Raw genomic sequence first — 26910 nt, 5'->3', positions numbered from 1 at the left:
AATTATTAAATGAAATTCTCGTTTTCGTTAATGATCATCGGGAAACAAATAATTTCTAATTTCGCTTCGATCGCTGCTCGATCCTGATACAAACTTAATTTTCCTTTATATTCGATCGACAATAGCTAATTAAGTTGGAATTTCAAACTGGGCAAAATTTTGAAACGATATAAGATCCGATGCGCGATAATAAATGAAATGAAAAAATAGAAATTGCTCGATGAGACTATTTTTCTTAATCTAATAATATTAATTAATGATCGAAGATGAAATTAAAAACAAAAACAAAATTATATCTATAATCATAATGTAACAAAATTTGCATAATAAAAAAAAAAGCTAAAAAAGACTATTTTTCTTAATCTAATAATATTAATTAATGATCGAAAATGAAATTAAAAACAAAAACAAAATTATATAATAAATTATATAAATTATATAACAAAATTTGCATAATAAAAAAAAAGCTAAAATTTTTCTTAATCTAATAATAATAATTAATGATCGAAAATGAAATTTAAAAAAAAACAAAATTATAATCTATAATGTAACAAAATTTACATAATAAAAAAAAAGCCAAAATTTTTCTTAATCTAATAATAATAATTAATGATCGAAGATGAAATTAAAAACAAAAACAAAATTATATAATTGTAACAAAATTTGCACAATAAAAAAAAAAGCCAAAAAAGACTATTTTTTCTAATTTAATAATAATAATTAATGATCAAAGATGAAATTAAAAAAAAAATTATATCTATAATTGTAATGTAACAAAATTTGCACAATAGAAAAAAAAAAAAACAAAAAAGACTAGTTTTCATAATCTAATAATATTAATTAATGATCGAAGATGAAATTAAAAAAAAAAACAAAATTATAATCTATAATGTAACAAAATTTGCACAATAAAAAAAGAGCCAGTTTTCAAGGAAAGGAAATTCACATATGAAAGAATATAAAAATTCGACTCAATGTAATTACACGTATATCCTATTGGGATATATCTTTCTCGTTTCGATAAAAATGATATATATTTCGGTACGCAAAATCGGGCGATCAATCATTGTTTTTCAATCCCTAAATTACATTCGCTACAAGTGAGTGATGGTATTTATCTAGTATGTAGTGGCTCACGCGCGTCTCGTAGATAAAGGAATATAATGGAACACGTGTTGCTCGTGTTGTTTCTATCTTATCGGAGCGAATAAAGTAGAAGCAAACTGTTAACGTATTCTAGAGATTAACTTTAATCGAACCAGATGAACAGACGTGTATGATTGGAGTTATTAATAGATAAATATAACAAGAAGAAAAAAAAGAGAATACGAAAATTATCGATTGAATTTTGACAACCAAGGAAAAGTGAAAGGGAAAGTGGATTTTCTTTCTTCCTTTTTTTTTATTATAAACGGCGAGAAAAAGATGATTTTGAAGAAAAAATTGTTGACATTCGTGCCGTTCAAAGTTTTCATTTTAAAGTTTAGATTTCGATATCGATTTGAAGAAAGTTTGTAGGAGAGGGTGAAAGTGATAAAGTGAGCAGAGTTATCTTGGTATAATCGATACTTTTAAAAATGATGATGAACTAACTTTTTTTTTTAATCCCTAATAATTCGATACAGCTTGATTTAAAATATTCTATGTTTATAATACGTTCTATAAAAATATGAGGGAAGTCGATATACGATAGCTGAAATTAATTTCGATCTCTTCGTTATTCTACAGGAAATTAAAATTTTCCTTTTCTTTTTTTCTTAACCCATTGACACGAGCTTTTTTAATTACATTTCACTCTATGAACTAGCGTTATCGTAAATCTATAACGAACGAACTTCAAAACTGTTTCTCTTGGTTATTTTTCTTGGATGTGATTCGCGCAAAAGAATTTTCTACAAGATCGAACGTATAAAGAGTACAAAGAAAGTACTGTATAAGAGAATTTATCACAATTTGGAGTAAAAATTATTATCAGAGATTAAGAGGAAAGTACACGAAGGTAGATATCTAAAAATTACTTGCAATTTCTACCACTTTTACCACAACGTTAAGGGTATAAGGAAAAATTAAAGGAACGACGCGTTGCATCGCGCGTAATTCCAAAATAAAACCACCTTGTTTCAAAGTTTGCAGAAATCGAGTTTCGAAACAAGAAGAGTTTCGAATAAGCGCAAACCAGTTGCTATAACGACGATAGTCGAGCAGAAATGGGCATCCTTAAAGGCATCGTCTGCGAGGAGAAAAAAGACTAGAAAGGAAATAACATTCTTTTCTTGAGATCATTTGCGTTAATCACAATATATGTTTTAGAATCCTATCTACGCTTTAACTACAAGAGTCTCACTTCCTCCTCTTCCCTTTGTCCTTTGCATACACTCGATCAAGCTCGTGTTTATGCTGTGCCATGAGCGAATCTCGATCGAAATTAATCGTCAATTGGCACAATCGAATCTCGGTCACGAACAAGCCGACCAATCGATTTCGAGATGCTCGTTTCATTCGTCCAGGATTAAGAATTTTCGATTTTCGAGATTATTAATTAAGAGAAATGAAGAAGTAATAATAATAATTCACATGAATTAATTATTCGTTCGATTTACTCGAATTTCTCATCCTCGATCCTCTTATTCAATCTCAAATATTCGAGTAAAGGGTTGTTTAATGCGCGATTATCGACGAAGGAAAAGGATCAAATTCGTTTTATCTTTCTCTTGAAATTAGAAGTTGATTAATTTCACCTCTCAATAATATTTCGAGCGATTATAGCCGTAATATAGTCGCCCCGTGTTCGAGTATAGAATAATAAACACGCGGTTTATGCGAGGAGGGAGGAATCACGAACGTTACAATGGATGCTGTGACGCTTGCTTCATTGTGATGCATATGAGCAGTCGCATAAGCCATTACGTACATTAGATTTTACGTTCGCAAAATAGCGGGAATAAAGGGCGAGCGTTACGACGCGGATATGCTTGCTGCTTCTTTTTTTTTTTTTTTTTTTTTTATGATAATCTTTCGTTCTTATAAGTATAAATAAGCCATAAGTGCTATATATACATTGAAACAGATGGTAATTAATTTTCTGATTATTCTATTGTATATTAATGTACAATAAATACACGAGAAAAAAAATTTTAAAAATTATGAAACCTTTTTTTTTTAAATCTCTTAGATGTTTTTCTATTTTCGTTTAAATTTAATAATTGTTTAAACGAAATAGGAAAATATAGGTTAGAAAAATCTGTATACGTTTACTCGCATCCAATAAAGAGAAGGAACTATTTGGTAACTGGAGATGAAAATAGTAAAAAAAAAAAATCCCTAAGGAGAACGACAAAGGGTAAAGAAGAAGACGGTGTCCACACTTTTGCAAACTTTTTCTCCGCGAGAGCATCAAGAAAGTATTTCGAGTTATTCCCAAGGAATGAACCATTATTTTCGCTCGGTTGGAAAAATCCTGAGACTGGACTGTATAAAAGGGTAGAAAAAATTTATTAAAACGGATTGATGAACGATATTAAAATAGTTTATTTGCAAAGTAATAATCTCGAGGCTTGTGCAACGAGAGATAAGATTTAATAAAGTTGAAGATCTTAATTTAAACAGGGGAACGATATTATTATTCGATTGAATAATTGATCACTATTAATATTACTATAGTTACCTCTCAAAGATACATTCTTTTCCATTATTTATCTAATATCGAACTTGAGATTATCTTTAAATCCGATCAATTCGCGATTATCTTCCCCTTTTAATAGCTACTCGCCATCCAAATACACTCAATAATTAGCTGCATTAATTCCACGCCATACGAAGAATATTGCAATACGCCTCTTATCGTGCCAATTGTCAATCGATAAGAAAGATTATTTTTTTCAGAGAAGAGAGAAAAATTACTTACAAAACATTTAACCTTCTCCCTTCGTGTCCTTATTATTACGAATTAATTATAATCAATTTTTAAAAAATATTTCTCTACGATTTACTCGTTTCATTCTGTTTTACAATCTCTTCTCGAAGATGTTATTACTTCATCATTTCGAAAAATGTAAAAATGTAGAGGCACGATATTTTATACACGTTTGATATATTTAATAATAAGAGTGTCAACTGTTAGCGTTAGCAAAGAACGAGTTCTGGCAAAGATTTTCCAAGTAATGTAGCCTGCATCTGTTGGAAAACCTCAACAGCAAACCGCAGGTAATTTATGGGGGATACAAAGGGTTCGATCTCTTGTTGGCTTTGCAATATATCACGTAGGACGCAAGAGATCCAAGTATTGGACACCAGGTGTAGCAAATTTTACCATCCTTGTACAACATTTTAGCTACATCTTTTTGTGACCCGTTTCAGTTGAAGACAGCGTATTGAAAAAAGAGAAAGAACCGTGATAAATTGTATTGTACAGAGTTTCGTCTTTTAATAAAATTCCAAACAATTATAAATAAAGAATGAAAGCAGAATGTGGCACGTGAAAATAAAAAATTTGTAAATATTGTATATCGATGATCGATTGTTTATACACACTTTTTCCTCCAAATAATTTCGAAAGTAGAAAATAAAAAAATTAAATATTATCGTATGGAAATAATCTGTTGTTCCCTGTTAACGTACACCTTCATCGTCGAATATGTGAGCACAAGTGAGCAATCCTTTATGGTAATTTTTTAGATAATAGGAGAACGTGATTAAAGCGTTCACAAGTTGAAAAATGTTGGCAATCTTTTAAGATTAAAAGATGGCGATAGAATATATTTAAAAAAAATCACTCGTCCCAGATTTTAAGGAGGATAACTTTGAACGAACAGATTTATGAAACTTGGAGATTTCCTTCAACAATGATGAGATAATCTTAGAATCATTTCAGAAAGAAACGTACGAAACGATCAAAAAGATTTCAAACAGATATCGATGAAACGTTTCTTGATTTATGAACGAAATATTATAGGCTGAGAAAACTTTCCTAAGAAAGTGATATCTCGCTGATACTTTTTAAAACCGTTTAAAACTTTCACGAGCTTAGATTTTATCAATTTTAGGTTATCTATTTAGGTTAAATCTAACACTTACTCCATTATCGAGGTACGAAAAAAAGTAACGAGAATGAATCTTGAAAAGAGAGATTTAAAAAATTAATAAATTATTGCGCGGATAATTTTGTATTAAAAAAAACAATACAATAATCCATATTTCTTCTTTCCAATTAAAAGATTAACAATCTCTTGGAAAATATATCTAAAAAAAAAAAAAAAAATGATTTGCATCAACCATTTTTCCCGGAATATAATAATATTCTATCTCGGTTGGAATATTCGCCGAAATCTTCAATAAGAAATAAAAATTCGGGGGATGGAAATATGATTTATGCCAAACCACGGATTTATCCACCTTACAAGCCAAACGATTCTTCCTTGTAATCCAATATTGGTAACGACTAAGTTATCCGTCTTATCGAGATATATTTCCTCAAGAGCAGATCCATTCTTTGCATTTTTCTTTCATTCCGCGAGCAGTGCAGGCTGATGAGAAATATTATTAGCTTATCCTATCAGAGGGAGTGTATAGGAATATCCATTGTTAAACACTGCGTCGAGGAATATTACGAGAGGCATTTACGAGATTCCTCGAATTTTATTGTGACGTAAACACTACTTGATTCTTCCATTTAAATTGCGAAGATAAATATGTTTAAACGCGACGAAACGAAAGGAAATTATATATTCAGGTCAAATTTTATAGTATAGTGTAGTAAAACTTTTTATTCTTCTGCAGGAAATAACTTGAAAACAGTCAAGGTGACAATTACGCGGGATGAAAAAGAATCTAACGTATTCGTTGAAACTTTTATCACACTCGATTGAACGATATCCAAAATTTTTTCAAAATTCGTGCAAACTCAGAGCGGAATTTTTTCCTTTTAAATTATTCCTTAATTTTCTTTTTCCAGCCTTCCAATAGTTAATCAACAACATATTCCAACTGGCTCGCCTTGCAAATGAACCCTTAATTGCATATTTGTACGTGCAATCAGTGTGTATTTTCAATCGATCGTAAAGCCACTCGAACGACACTCGTAAGGCTAAGGCTGTAATCTCTGTTTCGGGAAATTGAAGAAAACTTTAATCGTAAGGCTGTAATCGAGTTAGAATCTGATTTCTATCCAAAAAAAAAGAAGAAGAGCGAAAGAGTGTCGAATTCTATCGAAATATTAAACCTATCATCATCGAATTCGTCTCGTAGAATGTAACAGTATATGAAAAATAAAATGAAAGAGGGAGAATGGAAAATATTGAGTTTCAACCCTTTGATCTGGGGAATGGATCAAAGAAGAAAGATTCAGTGTCTGTCATTTGAAGCTCAAATTCATCAAAGCTTTACTCCATTATCGTACAAAATATTATTCTATTGTTGTAATAATGATGAAATCTTTTTTATTATTTAATATACAAATTCTTTGTTCATTTATAAAATTTCCTTGATAAAAAAATTAATTTGAAGTAATGGAATTTTTTCTTTTGTTTCGTTTCAAGAGAAAATGAATATTTCATGGTTAAAGTTATCTAATGTGAATATCCACTGTTAATTCATTAAATGTGGATATTCTTATTTTCATAATATTGGAAATTTTTGTTACTTACGTGTTTATAGAAATATATCGAAATTTGAATATTTCCTTTTAACGCGATATAACGTTCTTCATATATAATAATTTTTAATTTCGCATATAATGCATTTTAATCAAAGGGTAAAATAAGGAAAAGTAATGTTTCATTTTTAATTTGTACATGAATTTCTGGAAAATTGTGTTTACTCGGACAAAGGTACACATAACTCAAAAAGTCTTACGCTTCATTTTATATCTAATTGTGAATGTGAACTGTTACATCTCGAATTTAAACGTGTTTAACAAAACGTGTTTTAATGTAAGAAAAGTATTTCTGTTACACGTACTTCGAAAAGAAAAGATTATTTTCTTTCTTTCTTTTTTTTAAATAAAAATATAAAGTTGTCCACACAAAGCAAACTTTCAAAGAATTTTTCTTATTGAAATATTTTTAACGTATATAGGTATATTCGTGATGCAAAATTCATCTTTGTGTTTATCTTTTGACACAATTATATCGTGAAATTATTATATATTAAAAATATTTTACAATATAATTTCTAATTTTTCACGCGTTATTTTATTCGAATAGATTTTTATTGTTTTGCTTGATGAGCAAAATTATTCCTCAAAAATATTTCAATCATTTGTTAGATCTCTTTTGAATCAAAAAGTTCTAAAAACAAATAAAAAAAACTTTTAATGATATTATTGAAAAACTAATTCATAATGATGAATTTGCAATTAAATTTATATATTTATTTCCTTGAATAAATTCAATTTCTCTTTTCTCTTCTAATTAATTCAAGAAAAAAGATCATGTATGTTAAAATTAATTACAAGTATTCAACATTTATAATGAAATATATAACCTATACACTGAAATTATGCATATATCGTAAAAAATTATTATAAAAAGATGGTAGAAAAGCTGAACCTATTTCATTATTCATTAATTCTATCGATTCTATCCAAATCTTTATTATTATCTATTCTTTCAGTTTGTAAACATACACAAATACACGTAATAATATTATAAAAAAAAATCTTATAATTCTTATTGATCAAAGTTTTGGTCACTTCTTCTGTACTTCCGAAATATATACTTCTTATAGACATTATATAAATGAATCTTCTTTGTAATTAAATATTTCTATTATTAAAAAATCTATTCTTTCAATTTGTAAACATACACAAATACACGTAATAATAGTATAAAAAAAAATCTTATAGGTCTTATTGATCTGTACAAAGCTTTGATCATCTCTTCTGAAATATATTCTACTTTTGAAATATATACTTCTTATAGACATTATATAAATGAATCTTCTTTGTAATTAAATATTTCTATTATTAAAAAATCTATTCTTTCAGTTTGTAAACATACACAAATACACATAATAATAGTATAAAAAAAAATCTTATAGTTCTTATTGATCTGTACAAAGCTTTGATCACTTCTTCTGATATATATACTTTTTATAGACATTATATAAATGAATCTTCTTTGTAATTAAATATTTCTTTACAATTCCCTGAATTTATATCACATATAATTAATGCCTAACTGTTTATAGTAAACACAACTTTCTTTATACATTTTATAAAAATTCAATGAAAAAAAAGTTGGTTTTTCTCCCATCTGTACAAGACTGTGAAGATCGATGAAGATGAAAAATGGCGAAGACGGTCAAACGGTCAAAGTTTTGTTTTTGAAGCCTGTTTATGCATTATTTGTTCACTTTCTTTACAAAGAAACCGAAAACCGTATTCGGGTCACGAATATATCCTAACTCTTTAAATATTATCCACCATGTATAAATATACATAAATCAATATCAAAGATATTTTTAATAAACAAATTCATTGCATATTGTTTCTTAATTAATTATTAAAGAATTATCAATCGAATTTTCCTTGAAAACACGAATATTTAATAACGAATTTCGAAGGGGATTCGTATCGGTCGAAGCAATAATCGTGAAACGTCCGACTCTAAATATTATAGTCATCCTCCTCCTTTAAATCGCTTTGAATTCCATCGTCTCGAGTTAATTGAACGATTCGATGTGTTACGTATCGTTTAGCCAAAACGGAATACGATACGTGCACAATTTGTGAACACGCAGGAGGAATAACCCGTTTGAAATTTTCCATCCTATTCCAAAGCTCAGAGATTCGAACATAACGAAAAATAAGGGAACAATCGTGCGTACGATACGCCTTTTATTTCAACTCGAATTAAATAATAAATCGATACTTTTAATGATCCCCGTGTTCCACGAATGCATACGATACGATAACACACGCGCATGTTAAATAAGATTTTAAAATCGGTGGCAAGAGATACTACGCCCTTTATCTGAAAAAATATAATTGAATATGCGTTGTTTCAGAGAGACGTGATAATTTATTTCGCGTAATTAATATTGTAATTGCACGAATATTTATGCACGATCGAATTTTGATGGGAAGAAATGGAGTTTGAATAACAAAGATTTTATATCGTTCTTCAAATATCATAATAAATATGTGTATGTAGTTTGTATCATTTTTCATATTGTAGATACATTCTGAGAGATTTTTCTACGGAATTCAAGTTTTGCATAAATGCATAAAAATCCGCAATCTCTGGGATTATATCATTTCGGAACGCGCGTAATAAAATATATATAATAAAAAACGGAATATTACGAATTTCGCTACATAATAAATTAAAATAACGTGTGTGGTGTATAAATTGAATAAAATAAAGAAAAAAATATCAACGAGTAATGAATTAAATATACGAAAGTAATAAATGAATAATATCTTGAATAATTTTCCTAACAATATAATAATTTTTCGAAAAATTTAGAAAAAAAAGGAATCTCGCTTTTTTATTCTATTCGAAAATATTTTATATCTCACGCAAAATAACAAAGGCAAAGGAAATACGTTTGGAAAGCACTTTGCGTCGAACGCAGGGATCATAAGTCGCGTGGAAACTGTGCCGTTCAAAAGTTATGTACCCAAAGTCTTACTCGGTCGATATTTAACAATGATCGTCAAATATCAATAATCTCGGAACGAAAGACCTTTGCTCATCAACAAACAACTTTCCTCGTTTTCTTACTCAACTCGAGAAAGATTTTTAAAAGGAAAATTGGAGATTGGAAAAATTGATAAAATAAAAGATTTCGTATTGTATATACTTTTCATTCTTATTCGCCAATTATTAGATCGAAGAAACGTCATACTTTTTCCATTCGAGTTCTTCTCTTGAATTCGAAATAAAAATTGCGTAAACCGTAATGTGCGTGCATCAAATTTCTTTGAAAGTGTAAATTTCACAATTTTTCTTCTTTTTTTCCTAAATAAATTCACTTTTGATTCACTGAATTCTTTTGGCATGCGATATTCGAATCGGATCGATATTCACCATGTTTTTTTTGAATCGCCGATAAAAACAGTGGTAGAAATTCAAAACTTTATTTTTCCCGAATTATTGAACTTTTTTCTCGTTTTAAAAGTATTTATCAATCGCAGAAACACGTATTGTAAAAACAATACAATTTTAATCGAAAAGATTTTTTATTATTATTTCTATATATCTATAAAATTACGATGGATACAAAAAATTGAAACAATTGAATTTTTCCAAAAATTCCGAAAACAGTGAGAAAAGAGAAATACTAAAAACACACGCGTCGAATGTATATATTCGAAAGACAAATTATCCAAAAGTACATTAACGTAACTCTTTCACAAACAATTAGAGCCGACAATTAGAGTTTAGCTAGGCTGCCATAGAATTCGTGATCCCTCGTCGATTCTCGAAACGTGTTTGCATAAAGTGATTGCTTCGTTTCCCTTCGGATCATTATTTCCACGATCCAGCGAATTCGTGTACACGAAATGAATTTGTACTTGCGGCGATCGTAAAATTTAAGAGAATTTAAATACCGATAGATAGTTACGTTTATCCGATTAAATGCACGTGTGTATACTTAACGTAACGTGTTTACAATGTATACAACGGAGAAAATCATTTCCCGTCTCGTTTCCATTCTATCTCTCCTCCCTGTTCGAGCAGCGCCAAGTAAATAAAAGTATCGTTCATTTCAAAAAGCACAAATTATATTTTAATATAATCTTATCATTACGCTAATTGCACATGTTTCGACATAATCTTATCATTAAACGAGAAAGGATGAATAACGAGCCAATTCAACGTTTGGATATAATATAATATAAATTGTTCAAAGTATATGTAAAACGTAAAATGTATTGAAAATCTAATCATTTGATTGTCAGATGTATATTATGGATATTGATATTAAATACAAAAACTTCTGAATCAATATTTAACATTGTGATCTTACGCAATCTTACACAATGCCAAATACTACATCTAAATGTTATTGAATATTCTTTCACGGATTTGTGATCAAGTATTCATTTATTCTTATATATACTTTTTTAACTTATCGTAAATAATTAAATAATTTATCAAATGGTCACCATTTTATTCTATTATTGTGATAAGACAGATAAGAGGGTTTCGAACGAATTCTTAGAATTAGATTCTCGATTTTTTATAATTAGACATTGAAATTCAATTCGACAATCGATATAAGAATAAGAATAAAATTTCTTCTCTTGATATAATACACGTCTCTCCTTCCATTCAAAATTCTGATGAGATTACCGAAAATCTCACGAGATCAGGGAGGGAAAGAAAAATCCGCGAAATTGTTTCGCTAACCAAAAAGCACGCGTCCTTTAACTTGGTCGCTGGGGCAGATTTTTCACTCGTGAAAAGGGGAGAAAAGAAAAGGAAAATGCCTGGTTGTATCCCGGCCAGAGGTGAATTACTACGGTTTCAAAGTTTCTCCAATAGGCGAATCTCGCGCGGAACAGTGCCGAATTTCACTTTTTCCTTCTTTTTTTTTTTTTTTTTTTTTTCTTTGTTCGCTCAAATGCATCCGGCCAGTTAAATTATGATTTCGCAACGGAAAAAAGAGAGAAAGAGAGTGGAATAAAAGCGACTTGGAAAGGGTTGGAAAGAAAGGACGAAGCGACCATTTGTAATATTTTGTGAAATGGCAGAGGAGGGAAAAAAGAAAAAGAAGAGATTAGATTAGATTGATAAGCAAGAGACAACGTCAAAGTGTCGTTTATCGAAGCTTCCAAGTCTCGATAAAGATTATCGTCACGGTGATGATCGACCATTTTAATTCGAAATAGAAATTTTTTCGTGAATTTTAACGAACAATGAAATATTAATTGAAATATAGAAAAAAAAAAGAAAAATCGGCGGTTAAATGCGTGGATAATCGTTGAATGATTTCTTGAAATTTTAATCGACGTTGTGAATTACTACGAATCGATTTGATCGAGCTTATTATTGGACGATTACACTTTCGTTGGAATTGTATTAGAAATTAGATAATATCAAGATTATTAATAATTATTAACAATTGAAGAAAATGATAATTATATATCGAATATATTTTAAATTGAGGATAATTCACGATTACGAATTTTGGATTGTTCGTCAAGTAAGAGAATTTTATGATAGCATTTTGTTATGTAAAAATTTTATCGTTTTTAAAAGCGTATATTCGAATCAATTTCTTTTTCTTGAGAAAAAAAAGAACGTCCCGTGGTTTTTATTGAAATTAACGATAATAACACGCGCTTCCTCGTGTCGCCATCTTCACTCTTTATTAAATGTCACAGGAAAGTGCATCCCTTCGTTACATAAACTTATGCGTTGTTTAAAATAACTGCATTATCATCCCCATAAAGAGAGACATCTAATATTTACAATATTACATTGCATAAGCCTGATACTTTTAAAAAATTAAAATTTAACGATGCCAAATTTATCGTATTCCTTTTTTTTTTTTTACATGTACATTAAATTTTTTTTATATAAATTCGATTTATTTATATTCGATTCTTCTAAATTCTTTTATACCGTTAATTGCATTGAATGGCGAATATAATTTCATCGGATAAAGAATTTTCAGATTTTTTTATCAATTTAACGCAAATATCAGAATATTGTTAAATTCTAAAATTAAATTCAAAAATTCAAATTGTAATTAGTGAAGTGTTAATTAACGTACGAATTCCATGTCGTACTTTTCATCAAAAATAATCTTTCGACGGACATATGAAACTGTCATAGTTTTTCTGAAATTTGACGTTATAATTTCGTTATCTCGTTATCTTTTCTCTCCATTTACCCTTTTTTTAACGTATACGTAACGCGAATCTCATCAATTATCAAATATCTAAATAATGAATATATCTCTTTGCATTACACATCTTCTTTAAAAAAAAAAAAAAAATTTCTATTATGATTGGCAAAAAAGAATTTTCGTTCTTAAACGGCCTAATGGCAATCTTCTCTATCCTAAAAAAAAAAGAAAAAAATAAACTGACAAAAATGTATTCAAAACATGAATGGGAGTTGATTTCATCCCCTCAAAGAGTTTTCCCCGTCGACGAAAAATTATTCCATGTGCTCCAAACCTTTATACAAACTTTCATTAAAATCAGGATTTTTGGAGTAAATAAATTATAAAATATTTTCGCGAGCCACCCTATCCTTTCCCTTTTTCTCTCTTTCTCTTTTAAATCCGTAAGAATAAATAATCCGAAATTTACGAGATCGAATCATTTTTCTAAAATTCTAATAAAAAAAAAAGAAAATATCCATTATTTATAAAAACAAAAAAAAGAAAAAATAATATTTCGATAATACGCCCGTTTGATTGAAAAAAGGAGACGAGAAAAGGGAGAAGTAAAATTAATCGTCTCGAGAATCTCTGGTTAATCGTGAAGCAACGATTATCCTCTCGATAGATGTAACTCTCCGAAGGGGAAACAATGAAGCTAATCGGGCGCACGGTCGTTCGAAAGTTCGGAGAGAAAGAGAGACTGAAAAAAAAAATCTGACGGTCGAAAAGAAATCAAGCTTTACCAATTTCGAGACAGAAATGGAATAACGATATAAAAACTCGTTGTTATCTCGAGCGTAACGGGATTTCAGAAACGCGTTTAACACTCAAAGACAACTCTCAAACTTGAGTGGCGTAATTGAAGGGTGGAAGCAACAAAGCCGGTAAGTGGTTTCGCGCTTTTCGAATGACAAAGTTATATACGTGCGAAAAGCAAGTCCAAGAGGAAAGATGTTATGTTAATTATTTATCATTCTGAAATTAATATCACTAAGTGTGTATATGTATATATATAAATTTTTTAAAAGACAAGTCTCTTTTTTATGATAAATCGTGAAATCATAATTCTTTGAAAGATTCTTTTCCAATTTAAAGGATGATGATATTCGAAAGCATCTTTGCATAGAACGGCACGATTAATAACGCATGGCGCAATTAACTAATTGTAGATTTAAATTGGACTGGAATGACTACTTCAATTCATTACGAGTACACAATGTGTCTTTAAAATCACTCGACGTTAACTACTCTTTGAGTAACTACTCCTATTGTAAAAAAAAAAAAAGAAAAAACTACTCGTCCATTTGCATAAACGCACAATAATTTCCAATCCACTGTTCAATCCCAAGATTTCAAGTATCCCCTCATTTTTTCAATATCCACTCAGCACGATTAGAGTTCTACTTATCTCCCACCTTGTAAAAACGAGCCTCTCTACGATGAATCAAATTAATTCGAGAAAAAAGCTTTTCAAAGATCCCCCTAAATTCCCAACAAACATCCTCACCGTGTCAAAAACCCTTCTCTTCACTCAGTTCATTCAATTTTCGGGATAAACCTACTCTTCCCCATCGTGTCACTCGAATAGTTCACACAAGTTCACTGATATACGACGAATATAATACGATCTCGACATACAAACCCGCACTGGTATACGATAACAGCCAACGAAAACTATGATGATAAAAATGCAACACCTACCTGGTCGAGTTGAGCTGAACTGGCTGAGCGTTGCGGGGTTGAACACGATCGAACGAAACAGGTTTATCGCACACGAGGATTTCGTCCGATCTCCGACGAAGGCTGCGAGATTTTTCACGAGCGGAGAGGGAAAGAGAGAGATAAGTAGATAGAGAGATAGACAGATAGAGAGAGAGGAGACAAGTGGCGAACACTGCGTGGACAAACGGCGGACGAGAGCGCACGACGCGAATGACGGACAGATGAAGCACAAAGTGCGCGCAGCCAGCTCGAGCTTCTCCTCTTTATACCCTCGAACTTGCACCTGTGCTTGCGCAGATCGGCCTCTTAAAGCTTCGTCCACTCGGCCCCTTGGTTCCCCACGTGCTCCAATCGTCGTTCCACGCATCGGTGCCCCCTCGAAATTTTCACAGGTTCGATTCGCCTCGATCCTCCTCCTGAGCCGGTGGTGGTTGGACAGGTACAGGTCGATGCATTTCCTGGAACAGAGGATCAGAGAAGGTCAGATCAGGGGTTCAAGTAGAACGTGTGGAGGATATGGAAGTGTACTCACTTGGGTTCCGTGAATAATTTTGCTGTGACAGGAAACAGGATAGATGGCGCGATGGAGATAAAATTCGTTTTCTGAGTATAATTTCGATTGATTGTCTTACCTTTGTGTAGTGTTCATTGGTAAAAATAAAGGAAATGTTAAGTATATCTCTGAATATTTGAAATGAAATTTAAACGTGGAAGAGATAAAGTATACGTGATATACGTAGATTGTAGTAAGGTATAGTTTTATCGCATTAATAACTTTCACTCCTATTTTTAATTAGAATTTATCTGTATTGGATTTCCCATTCAACAGGTAACATGAGAAAAAGTGTCAAAATAAAATATCCTAAAATAAAATATATTAATTAATTTTGCATCGACGACTTTTAATCTTTTGTATCTTTTGAATAATTAATTCAATCGTCTTATAAATTGATATTTGATCAGATATTATATAATGCAAGGAATATTTAAATGATCCTTCATCTTAAACACGTTTCCATTTTTCTTCCCATGTGAATTATGTCTTTCTATGTAATAATATCTTTAGCAAAACATGTTGTTGAACGTCTCGAACATTAATAATGGAGAGATAATGCGTCTTTTTAGAAATATAAATTTTTTAAAAATATATAAATAAGATATTCTTTATTTTTACATCTACTTACTTGTTGTATTCATCTCCCGTTTTTCGTTTCTGACAAATTTTTAACGCGATATCTTGATCAATTAGACGATACTTGAGTAAATTTCCAAATTTAGATAAATATCTGTAATATTAGGTATTGTAATTTGTGGTCGAATTTAGGGATAACTAGAATTTTTTTTTTTTATTATTTTTCGTTATTTCTTTCCGTTGACCTCGTGGACAAAGATGGGCAATTAGCCAGGGACCCAGTTTTTGGTGGTGCATTAAAATACGTAAAATAATTTCCGCTCCATTGTTCAACAATGGCGACATCTTGCACAAGTTTACCGATATTTCGATTACACGCACAGAGAATGTATAAGCGTGTTTCGAACGGTAAAATTCTAAACACCGAGCAACACATAGCTCTTTGAACAACGTAAAGCGGTTTAAAATTTCACGAAGACGTGTCCTGTTCATGCTTGCACGCGAGAACGTGTATCCCATGCAGGAAATAAGACTATCGAGAGAATTATTTCTTTCCCCCTCATCTCGTATTCTCAAAGTGATTATCAATAAATCTTCTATCAATCTTATAAATTTTAATGTCGATCTATCCAAAACTTTAATTGAACCTTCTTCTTTTTTTTCTTTTTAAATATCGTGAAATGAATTTCTTTTAAATCAAAAAAAAATATATAACAAATAATGAGTGTTAAAAATTATCAAGCGATAAAATTTAATTTACTACGTTTAAATTGTATCGTTGTAATTTATTATTTTATCGATAAAAAAAATTGTATCTGTATTTGCAATTATAAAAAATATTGTTGATGGTTAATTTTCTCTTTTTGAGAATATATTTATTGATTGAATAGATGTATAGTTTCACGTGATATATGTGATATAATAATGTTTAAAAAATTTATCTCGTCACTTTTTTCGTCGACCCTTCCTGGCCTGTTTCCAAATTAATATGCACCAAGTGAATAAATAATCTGAACTTGCCATACGCGCATGCGACACTTCTCTGTACTCCGCTAAATTTTATCCATTTGTTTCTATTAAAACTTAAATTTTAATATTTACAATGTTTATTTACAGTTGTACATTTGTCGTTCATAAATTATCAGGATACATTATTCAGATATTACATATTCACGTAGATTCATGATATATTTAGATAATCCTAATCGCACAATTTGTATTTAATAATTTTAAAAATTATTAAACAAACCTAAATCAACCTGAATAATTGTCAATACCTATCTATCTAAAATTTTTAAATTCATTTTGTAATATTCGTTCACTCGTCACGATCTTTCCAATAAATACAACCTCGTTTAATAATTTAATAAACGTTCAATCATAAACTATCAATTTACAATCGTACGATATAAATTTATTAATTAATCTGATAAATTGAAAATACATACGTACATATATAATTAAATTTTCAATATTTATTTCATCTATTTTAACTATTTTATTTTAAAATAGATGTAGTTTCATTCATATTCTTTTTAATTTGTATTGTAATATTTTCGTTATAAAAAGAGATTATTTAGAGAAACGTTAATTTTAATATCTTTTAAAAATTTTCTTCTTACATTTGCGAGAAAAATATCTGGATAAGAAAAAAAAAAAGATGCTGTTACTAATTTTCGTTTCTATTTTAAAATAGATGTAGTTTCATTCATCCTTCACATTCTTTTCAATTTCTATTGTAATATTTTCGCTATAAGAGAGATTATTTAGAGAAATTTAATTTTAATATCTTTTAAAAATTTTCTTCTTACATTTGCGAGAAAAATATCTGGATAAGAAAAAAAAAAAAGATGCTGTTACTAATTTTCGTCTATTTTAAAATAGATGTAGTTTCATTCATCCTTCACATTCTTTTCAATTTCTATTGTAATATTTTCGCTATAAAAGAGAAAAATTATTAGAGAGATTATTTAGAAAAACGTTAATTTTAATATCTTTTAAAAATTTTCTTCTTACATTTGCGAGAAAAATATCTGGATAAGAAAAAAAAAAAAAGATGCTGTTACTAATTTTCAATTTCAATTACTTTTATCGATAACGAAGAGGGAGGCGACGTCGCGTGAAGGATGACAGCGATATTAACCGGTTCGAAAATAGAGAGAAATGGAGAGAAACGGGAGTCGAGGTAACACGTGTTAATAAGTCACAAAGGCAACTTGTACAAACGGTTGGTAAGAACGATCTGTCTGGCCGAATATCGAGAAGAACAATGGAGAAGCAGATGGGGGGATCGATCAGTTACACGGTTCCCGTGTGATTGATACATTGACACATGTACAATGGAACATCGATTAAACGAATTAATCCATTGTATCACAACGAAAGTTGCCACGGCTTGGAAATTTTTCATTTTATCTTACAATTTTAAAGAACTCGAGTTTAAAATTTCACTTGCTGTTAAAAGTAAACATTATCGTTTCTAATTATTAATAATTCCAATTAATCGTCATACCATAATTACAATTACTCTTTAAGATTCATCCTATGTGTTTTCCAAGTCAATGACGCATCGAGTGACATTATAATTCTCCAATTCCACCATTTTGAAGGAAATTTTGAGAAAAGATTAATCTTCTCTCGTGCGATTTTGTCGAAATTCCTTGGAACGCGTTCGAATGATGAAAAAAATGGCCGACATGTTCGTGGAAGCGATGCTCTGCTCGTTTGCTGGCTTCCGTCAATCAAACCGCAACTTACATTGCCACCTTCGATCTGCGGATTTCATGGGTTTCGGTGCACGTCGGTTAATTCGATTTATAAATTGCGATCGGCCAGCTTTACGTATCTGTAATACCAAGATTGTCTCTGTTAATTAGACTCTGTTCGATTTAAATTTCCCGAGCGAGTGGGAAAGAAGAATAATTAAATCAATTTGTACCATCGATCGTTATTATAATTGTGATAAATATAATTGAACGAGTAAAAAAGAAAAATGTGAAAAAATATTCCGATTATTTTATATTCGATCAATTTTGAATCAAGAGATGTTAAATTATATTGAATTATACGTTTTTCATTTACGGATCGATAATAAAATAAATTATATTATTACCACGAATGTATCAATGGATTTTAACAAATGATATCGATATGAATTTTTATTATGAAATGTAATCGATTAACTCTGAATAAAATATCCTATCATTTTCTTTTACGTTATCTTTCTTAGTTTCATTTCATTTCCATTAACACGTGTAATCTCTTATTACACAATAACAGAAAAGAGATTACAGGAAGAATATTACACACATTTATGTAACCACACCATCCCATTTTATCACAATAGGGAACACAGGGGAAGAAACTATGTATCCTGTTCGAATAGCAGGATGTTTGAATAATATTGTCCAAACCAATTTTAACACTGCCGTTCTTTTAAGACTTCGTCGCCATAAACAGCACATAATTTTTTATGAGCTTGCGATGCGTTTTTCCCTTTGCGAAAATAAAAAAGCAAAATATGATAATGTTCCTTTTGATTTTCCATTTTTCAACGAACGCCAAACGAAAACTACGCAACCGATCAAAAAACTTTTTTTACTGATTGACAGCTGAATTGCCAACTATCAAATAACAAAATGTGTTTTACATGAGGACTACACCAGCAAATCTAAAAATTCAATTGAAGCCATCTATGAGTGAAATCCGCAATTACTTAGTTGCCAACCCAATAGAACTTTCGCATACTGGGATGAATAATAATCCATTCGATTCTATTATCTTCTGATTCTATGATTCTTTGAAAATTCTTGTGTATAAACAAATTTCTAGATATAATAATTTTAGAAATCGAAACAAATTGATTGATAAAATTGTTAAATCATTCTTAACGATGAAACGTCAAGAGAGGGAAAGTTAGACCAAAACGATCTTTGCAACAGAGGTATAATTTTTTATTATTAATCATGGTTTAAATAATAATTCGTTTCAAAGCGTTGTTTGAAATATATAAACACAGCATTGTTGCGTGCACACGTTATCACGTGTTGAATTATTCTTGTCACCGTGCAAGTAAATTTTGAATTTTTTATGAATCCTTTTACCTTTGACAAAGAGGAGGACATAACCCTTACCCGCGTCATAAAACCTTGATCATACTCGTCGTTATTTAGTTAAGAGCTGCGAGTTATTTTGGAAAATTTGAAGAAAAAAAAAACCTGCAGCATCGTTTTACCTCTACTGGATCGAGCTGCTCCGTTTCAACGAAAACAATTTTGTTGAACAATTTGTTCAACAAGGAAAAAAAAACAATTTTGCACAACATTTGTTTGCAACGGTTCAATTACGGAAGAAACGTATTTTCTGTTCGTGTTTTCTTTGTCCTGCAACACACACAAATGAATTTTACATTACGATTTAAGTTTAATATAAATTAATTTTTTAATCCTGAATGAGTTTTCCACTCACTGTTCCGATATTCGTGTTCTTCATCTATTGAAATATCAGAGGAAAACTTACCAACACACACTGCAAATCTTATTACCATTATAATCAATTATTAACTAATTTGTGTCATCGGGCAATTTTCTAATCATTTAAAATTACGTTTAAACGTAATCTCGAGTGAATTATTGAATTATTCTTTATAAAGTCTCGATTAATGTCGTTAAATCATAAACGATCAACAAGTATTTAAATCAAATTATATTAAATTTGAAAATTTTTATTTATCAATCAATTTATGTCAACTGAAAATTAAAATATAATCAAGTGTAAAAAATAAAATAGAAAATTACATTGTTTAAATAGAATTGATTTGATAATAATTTATTGTTATTATTTATTTATTAATTTTCAAGAAATTTTTATCTAATTTACATTGTAATGTGATCTGTATTGTGGAAACTAATTCGTTTCATTTTTATTGTAAATTTTACAGAATAAATTGTTAAAAATAAAATAACATCTTTTATCCTTCACTTTAATTTATCCAAAAGTTTTGGATTTATTCTTTTATACGTTGACATATCTACACTTACATATATTTGCTTCCAAGTTATTCAGATCTTGAAAATTAAATGTGAATGCTTTTCCTTTCTTCCTCCAGTGGAATATCCTTCTATTTTGTATCTCCTTTTTCATTTCTTTAATAATCTCTTGTGAGTTAAATTGATTTCCATGCTGGATAAATATATTCCTCCAGTTAACTAGTTAAGATCTGTTAACTGTTTAGATCTGGCTCGTTTCAGATTCCATGATTGATTGAGAAAGAAAAGAATGACTCGATCAATCGATATTTGATATTTAAATATATCGTCAACTGGAGCCATCGCTGTATCTCTTAAAGGAATTTTTAATTAAAAAAAAAAAAAAAAAAACGCGACAACCATCCCACTTGTTTTATCTAAAAAGGACAGCCTCGGTGAAATATTTTACACCGTTAAGCTGTAAACTCCATAAACTCTAAACAAAGCATTCTTTATTAAAAGGAAAACGCTATTACACCTTGCTTTATAGCTCTCGTCTAATAATTTTTCACGCTCTATCGCGTATACCAAGTGATATAAAATTTTCAAAATTGAATAATTTGGGCGAAGATACGATTTGCATAAATTCATCTCTTCTTCCACAACTCGTGAAAACTCTCGTTTCCAGCAACTTCGTCCGTTTTCGACACAAAAGACTTTTGCGGCCAAGAAATATTTGACAAATCAGCATTGGAACCGAGAAATCAGTCGGATTGGATCGTTGGAGAGGCCGATTTACTTCTCGAGATTCCTTCCTTCACTTAGTTTTTTATCTAATCGCCGATTCAGCACGTGTCAACGATTCTTCCTCATCATCAACTTTCAGCCTGACAAACAGCTGATCATATCACGCTTCGCGCCAATATCGAGTGCAACTTATTCACCTTTTATATTACACAAGTCTCCTTCTTTTCTTCTTTTCCTTCTTTTGAACGTCTATCTTTCCTCCTGCTCGCAAGGCCGATCTTTCACGTGATCTCGAGATCTCGAATAATTCGAAGTTTAAGAAGATTGTGACTTCATCCGCCGGATGGTAATTTATTGCGAGATAAACCATGGATGTATGGTAAAATATACCGTAACAATAAAATATAGGATTATTCAATCGCATTGTCGATTTTTGTTTACAATCGCGGATTTGCATTTGGTTAAAATTCCATTTCAGTATCTCTTGTAATCCTCTTGTAATCCTTTTCTAATATCTTTATAAACAATAATAATGATTTATTTAATTTATTAATTTATTTAATTTATTTAATTGATTCTGAATAATTTGAAAAAATTATATTTCACGAATACATCTATATTTAATAATTACCAATCTTTCCATTTCCGTTTTATACAACTCGTTATAAATTATGTTCCAATTCTCCCAATAGAATTGATCAACGATAATTTTGATCAAGAAAGAAAAAAAAAAGGAAAAAACGACTTTAACCATCCTTGCATCTAAACGTAACGCAGCATTTTCTTTCCTCGCTCGCAGGTGTTCAAATCATCCCCAATAAAACTATATTCCCGCCAATTCCATTCCGACCAATAATATTTCACCGTTTATACAAGGAAATTTCGACGAAGAGGAACACACACAGTTCGCACTTTGTCACGTATCGCGACTGATAATAATCTCCGTGTGTAAAGGTGTGCGAGTTGTTAGAGGAGATTTATCCCGAAGCTATAACGCTGCTCCTCCTAGAAGATGAAAATTGCTTGGCTCACAACTTTCTCCCGTAATCTCGACCCCCTCCCCCATATATCGTCGCCCTCCCCCCCGAGATATAACTTCGTCTCTCCCCCCTTTTTTTTTTCCTTTTCCTCTCTTATATCTTATATTTAACAGTTGTGACGTGGTTAAACGAGCCACAACACGTTTTCACGCTCCTCGAACGATCATCGTCCATGGATCACCACCTCGTGTATATATTTACCGACCATTCAGGATTTCTCCTGAATCATAGGTTTATATATGGGAGGGGGTTCGCGGGGGGAAAATGCCGCGAATCAATTTTCAGGGGAGGAGAGGTATTGCGCGAGTTGAGATTCGAGGATGAAGCGGAGATTAATTTATAATGTTTCGTTAAAAGTAGGGATCAGAGAAAATGAGTAGTAGAGGAGAATTTTTTGTGAATTTATAATATATTGAATTTGAAGTATATTCGCGAATAGGATAATATTATAATTTCGTTGTTCGTTTTGTAAGATTCTTATTTATTTTTTGAAACGATGCGAAATTAATTAGCAGAGATGAAAATTAATATATATATTGTAGATTGTACTGTTTAGAAGGAGGATATTATATTTCTTTAGCTTTTCGAATACAAATTGCTTTTTAAATAATATTTACAATATATACTATAATATATATGATCTTTTTAAGATATATATAGAATCAAGGAATCAGAAAGTAGATTTCTATAGGTATTTTCTTGAAAACTAAATTTAATTATAAAAATAAAATCTCGAATAATAAAAATGACTTGTGAATTAATATTTTATTTATAATTTTTTTGTGATAATAAATAATTCTTGTTATCTTGTATTTAATATTAATTTATTTTATTATATATTTTTGAATACCGTATGTTTTCAGAATGCTTTCTAAGGTTATTAAAAATTGCGAAAAAAATAAATTTGATAAATGAATCTTTTATAAAATGCTTTAAATTTCATTTCTAATTCATTTGTTGTTGGATCAAGTTTCCTTTATTTAAATCCTATCGTTATTCCTATATTATATATCAGAACAGATTATTCTTACGTTCTTTTTTTCATTTTCTTATATTAAAAAGGAAAAATTGTGTTAAAAAAAAAATGAAACTTAAGAATAGATATAAACAAGAAAAATAAATAGTGGGAAAAGGATAGAAATAAGTTAAAAATTAAGTAATCAGCGCCATCTCTGGAGTGCCGCAAATGAAACATAAATGTAGACAAAGAGAGTATAAAAAATGAAAAAAGGATAAAAATAGAATAAGAATTGACTATCGGTATCATTTTTCAAATATCAATGATACTTCTTGAATATAAAAAGTTCTCAAAAAAGGGCTTGATACTTAATTATTACATTACCTTATCCTACTTTTGAAGAGATATTATTCATTTTCGAGAGATGACACTGATCTTCAATTCTTATTTATCCTGCTTTTAAAGAGATATCATTAATATTTGAGAGATAGCGTTGACAGTCAATTCTTGCTATCTATATTCTTTTTCTATTTACTTTTCTTATCCGTTTTTGTATTTCATTCGAGATACTTTAAACATGATGCTGATTTCTTAATTTTTAATCTATCTGTTCTCATGCTGTCACAGATGAAATAATTCTTATATTTTTTTCAATGATAAAGTCACGGATTAAAAATAAGAGTTTTATATCTAATCTATAATCTAATCTATAGTCTAATAGTTTTCGTTTCACTTTCATCAATGCAATTTTAAATTGTTTAATAAATAAGCAGTTAATTTAATAAATAAGTTCGGTTGATATATATATATTGATTTTTATGTTTTCATTACTGGAATCAATCCTTTGATCCAAAGATATTCCATAGATATATTGATATTTTGTATATATAACATACGTAACAGTTAAAAGAGCAATTCATTCTTTTAATTGGACGAATAATATCGTAATCGTCGATCAAAATTACCTGTAAAATATTTCGCTTTATTTATTCATAATTTTTGATTCCTGATATTGAAATCCTGATTTTCGAATCTATTTATTAAATTCTATCAAAAGAAAATATTAAAAAATATCCAAATATTTGATTTGGAAAAACTAAAATTTAACCAAATTTTATATTTTAAGTTCATATGATGCTATCAATAGAGGGCGATACAAATTTTATAAAAATATAAGCTCAAAGTAAATAAATAATCGTCAAAAGTGCTTTATTTTAAAATTATATTGTTTTATGCTTCTCATGTTTTTATACAAAGTGATAAATCGCCATTTATAGAATAATCTGGAAACTATCTATCACTATGAAAATCTTTTTATTAAATGATACAGTTGAACAGAGATAAAATGGTCGTTTTAAAATAATCTGGAAAACTAATGAATAAATATGTTTAACATATATAATTAAATAAAAAATTGTACAGAATTGATAATAAATAATATTAATTTAAATTTTAAAATAAATACACAATCTGTGTATGTATGTGCGAAATGATATTTTAATATACTAATAATATAACCTAAATTCAGTTCGATGATTTATTGTTTTACATCGTATCATCTTCAAAGTTAAAATAATTATAATATACGCATAATATGGATTATAATAAAAATAAGTGTAGAAATGTAATAACAATTTTATAAATATTTCAAATAAAATAATTTAAAAATACATTTCATAGTGTAATTATGACGCGCAAGTGTGTACTGTGTAAAGAAACCAATTATAGAAACACTTATAGCTTTTTCTCAGCACCAAAAGATCCTGAAACCCGTAAAAAATGGCAAAATGCCATAGCCATTGAAAATTATGCTGTTACTGATGATACATATGTTTGTAGTAAACATTTTCACAAAGATGATATCATCACGCATTGGGTTAGTGGTGTACCTCCACATGTTGTAACTGTAAGTTTAATTAGTTTTGTATTTATCATATATCAATATTATTCTTTTACTATATCAATGTTATTCTTTTTACTATATAATTCTATTATTTTGTAGATTAAATATAAGAAATGCAGATTAAGACCAGGAGCTGTACCAGAAAGGAATTATCATTCTGAAGATGTTCAAGAAAATTATGATGATTCTCAGAGTACTATTGATAAATTTGATAAAGTAAATACAATAGAAGAAAAAAAAACAGATTTTCTTATACCTAGAACTGAAGAAGAATTACAAATAAATAATGATGAGAATCAATTTTCTTGTGATTTTAATGATTATATCCATAATTCTAAAAGAAATTCCTTAAATAAAGTGGAATTGATAGAAAATAGTCCAAATGTAAATAATGCATCTTACAATGGATCTAAAATTAAAGAATCTTTGAAACAAAATAAAACAACAAATTTAATGGAAAACTGTATCATTTCTGAAACAAATTTGATGGAAAGTGCAAATTTTGAAGATAAAAGAAAAAACCAAAGTCAAATATCTAAAGGAGATTCCTATTTCAAGATACAGAAAAAAAGTTCAGAGTCTTCCTCCAAAAATTATATTTCTGAAGAACATGAAATAATAGAATGGAAACACAAAACAGTGAAAAAAGATATGTCATCTAAAGAAAAATCACCAGACAATTTTAAAACTGAGAATGTATATAAGATGTATATAGAAAATCAAATAGTACACAATTTAAATTATAATCAATTAGATGAACATTATTCTATGTGTAATGAAATTGATGAAAATGAAATGTTATTTGAAGATTTACTTGAAATATGTACTGAAATATTATTACCACGTGGATGGTCATGTTTAGTAACTTCAAAAGGTCATACAACAACAATAGTATATTTATATATGGGAATGACAAAAAGTGGTATGCCTTTCACAGAAAAGCAAGTATTTATAAAGAGTGATATGATGTTGCATTGTGTTGTTATAAATAAAGAAATTGATCCACTTATTCATAATCTTATAAGAGAAGGAAAACATTTAAAAGTACAGAATTTGTCAGATATAGAAGAACTTATTGACGAATTTGATCGAAGAACTGTTTGTCAAGGTATTTATATTTTTTTTTCTTTTTTCTTTGATTTATATTTATAATATAATAGATATATCTTTTATATTTTAAATTAGGTATATACAATTTCGGAAGATTACAAGATATTAATCGTATCATAGTTGCTTATAAAGATGGTATAAAATGGAGACACATTTTATGTCCATTAATAGTGAATAACGATTCATCAAGATGCACAAGATGCATTTCATTATCTCGTACATTACAGCATAAATCGAAAAATCTTGTATTTCCTCACAATTCTTCAATATTTAAAAATCAGCATCAGAAAATACACTCAGTACGTCATAAATATAAGCATACAAGGAAACAAGATCATGGATATGAATTTATAAAAGTATTCAAACAATAATTTTGAATAAAAATTTTTAAAAAGTACAATTTTTAATTACATTCTTTATTATATTATAATATATATTATAATATTATAATTATATTATAATATTAGAATTAATATTATAATATTATAATA

The 26910-nt window shown here is 29.3% G+C and overlaps 2 protein-coding genes across 2 annotated transcripts in view; one reads left to right on the top strand and one right to left on the bottom strand.

Moving 5' to 3' along the window:
• The window catches only part of LOC410013 (calexcitin-2), a 49695-nt gene extending 34888 nt beyond the window's left edge, over positions 1–14807 (bottom strand). Inside the window, exon 1 of the mRNA XM_393500.7 lies at positions 14542–14807. The gene's annotated coding sequence lies outside the window, so the exon portion shown is untranslated. The remainder of the gene's footprint in view (positions 1–14541) is intronic.
• A 9777-nt stretch (positions 14808–24584) lies between these two features.
• Positions 24585–26819, top strand: LOC100576812. Its single transcript, XM_003249173.4, has 3 exons — positions 24585–25312; positions 25409–26417; positions 26495–26819. Exons 1-3 carry the CDS (start codon positions 25094–25096, stop codon positions 26788–26790), a joined length of 1524 nt encoding a protein of 507 aa, XP_003249221.1. The 5' UTR covers positions 24585–25093; the 3' UTR covers positions 26791–26819.
• The last annotated feature ends 91 nt before the right edge of the window (positions 26820–26910 follow it).

The sequence above is a fragment of the Apis mellifera genome, linkage group LG7, assembly GCF_003254395.2.
Source record: "Apis mellifera strain DH4 linkage group LG7, Amel_HAv3.1, whole genome shotgun sequence".
Taxonomy (NCBI): domain Eukaryota; kingdom Metazoa; phylum Arthropoda; class Insecta; order Hymenoptera; family Apidae; genus Apis; species Apis mellifera.
Note: the sequence above shows the minus strand (reverse complement) of the source record. Positions and strands in the feature narration are given on the sequence as shown.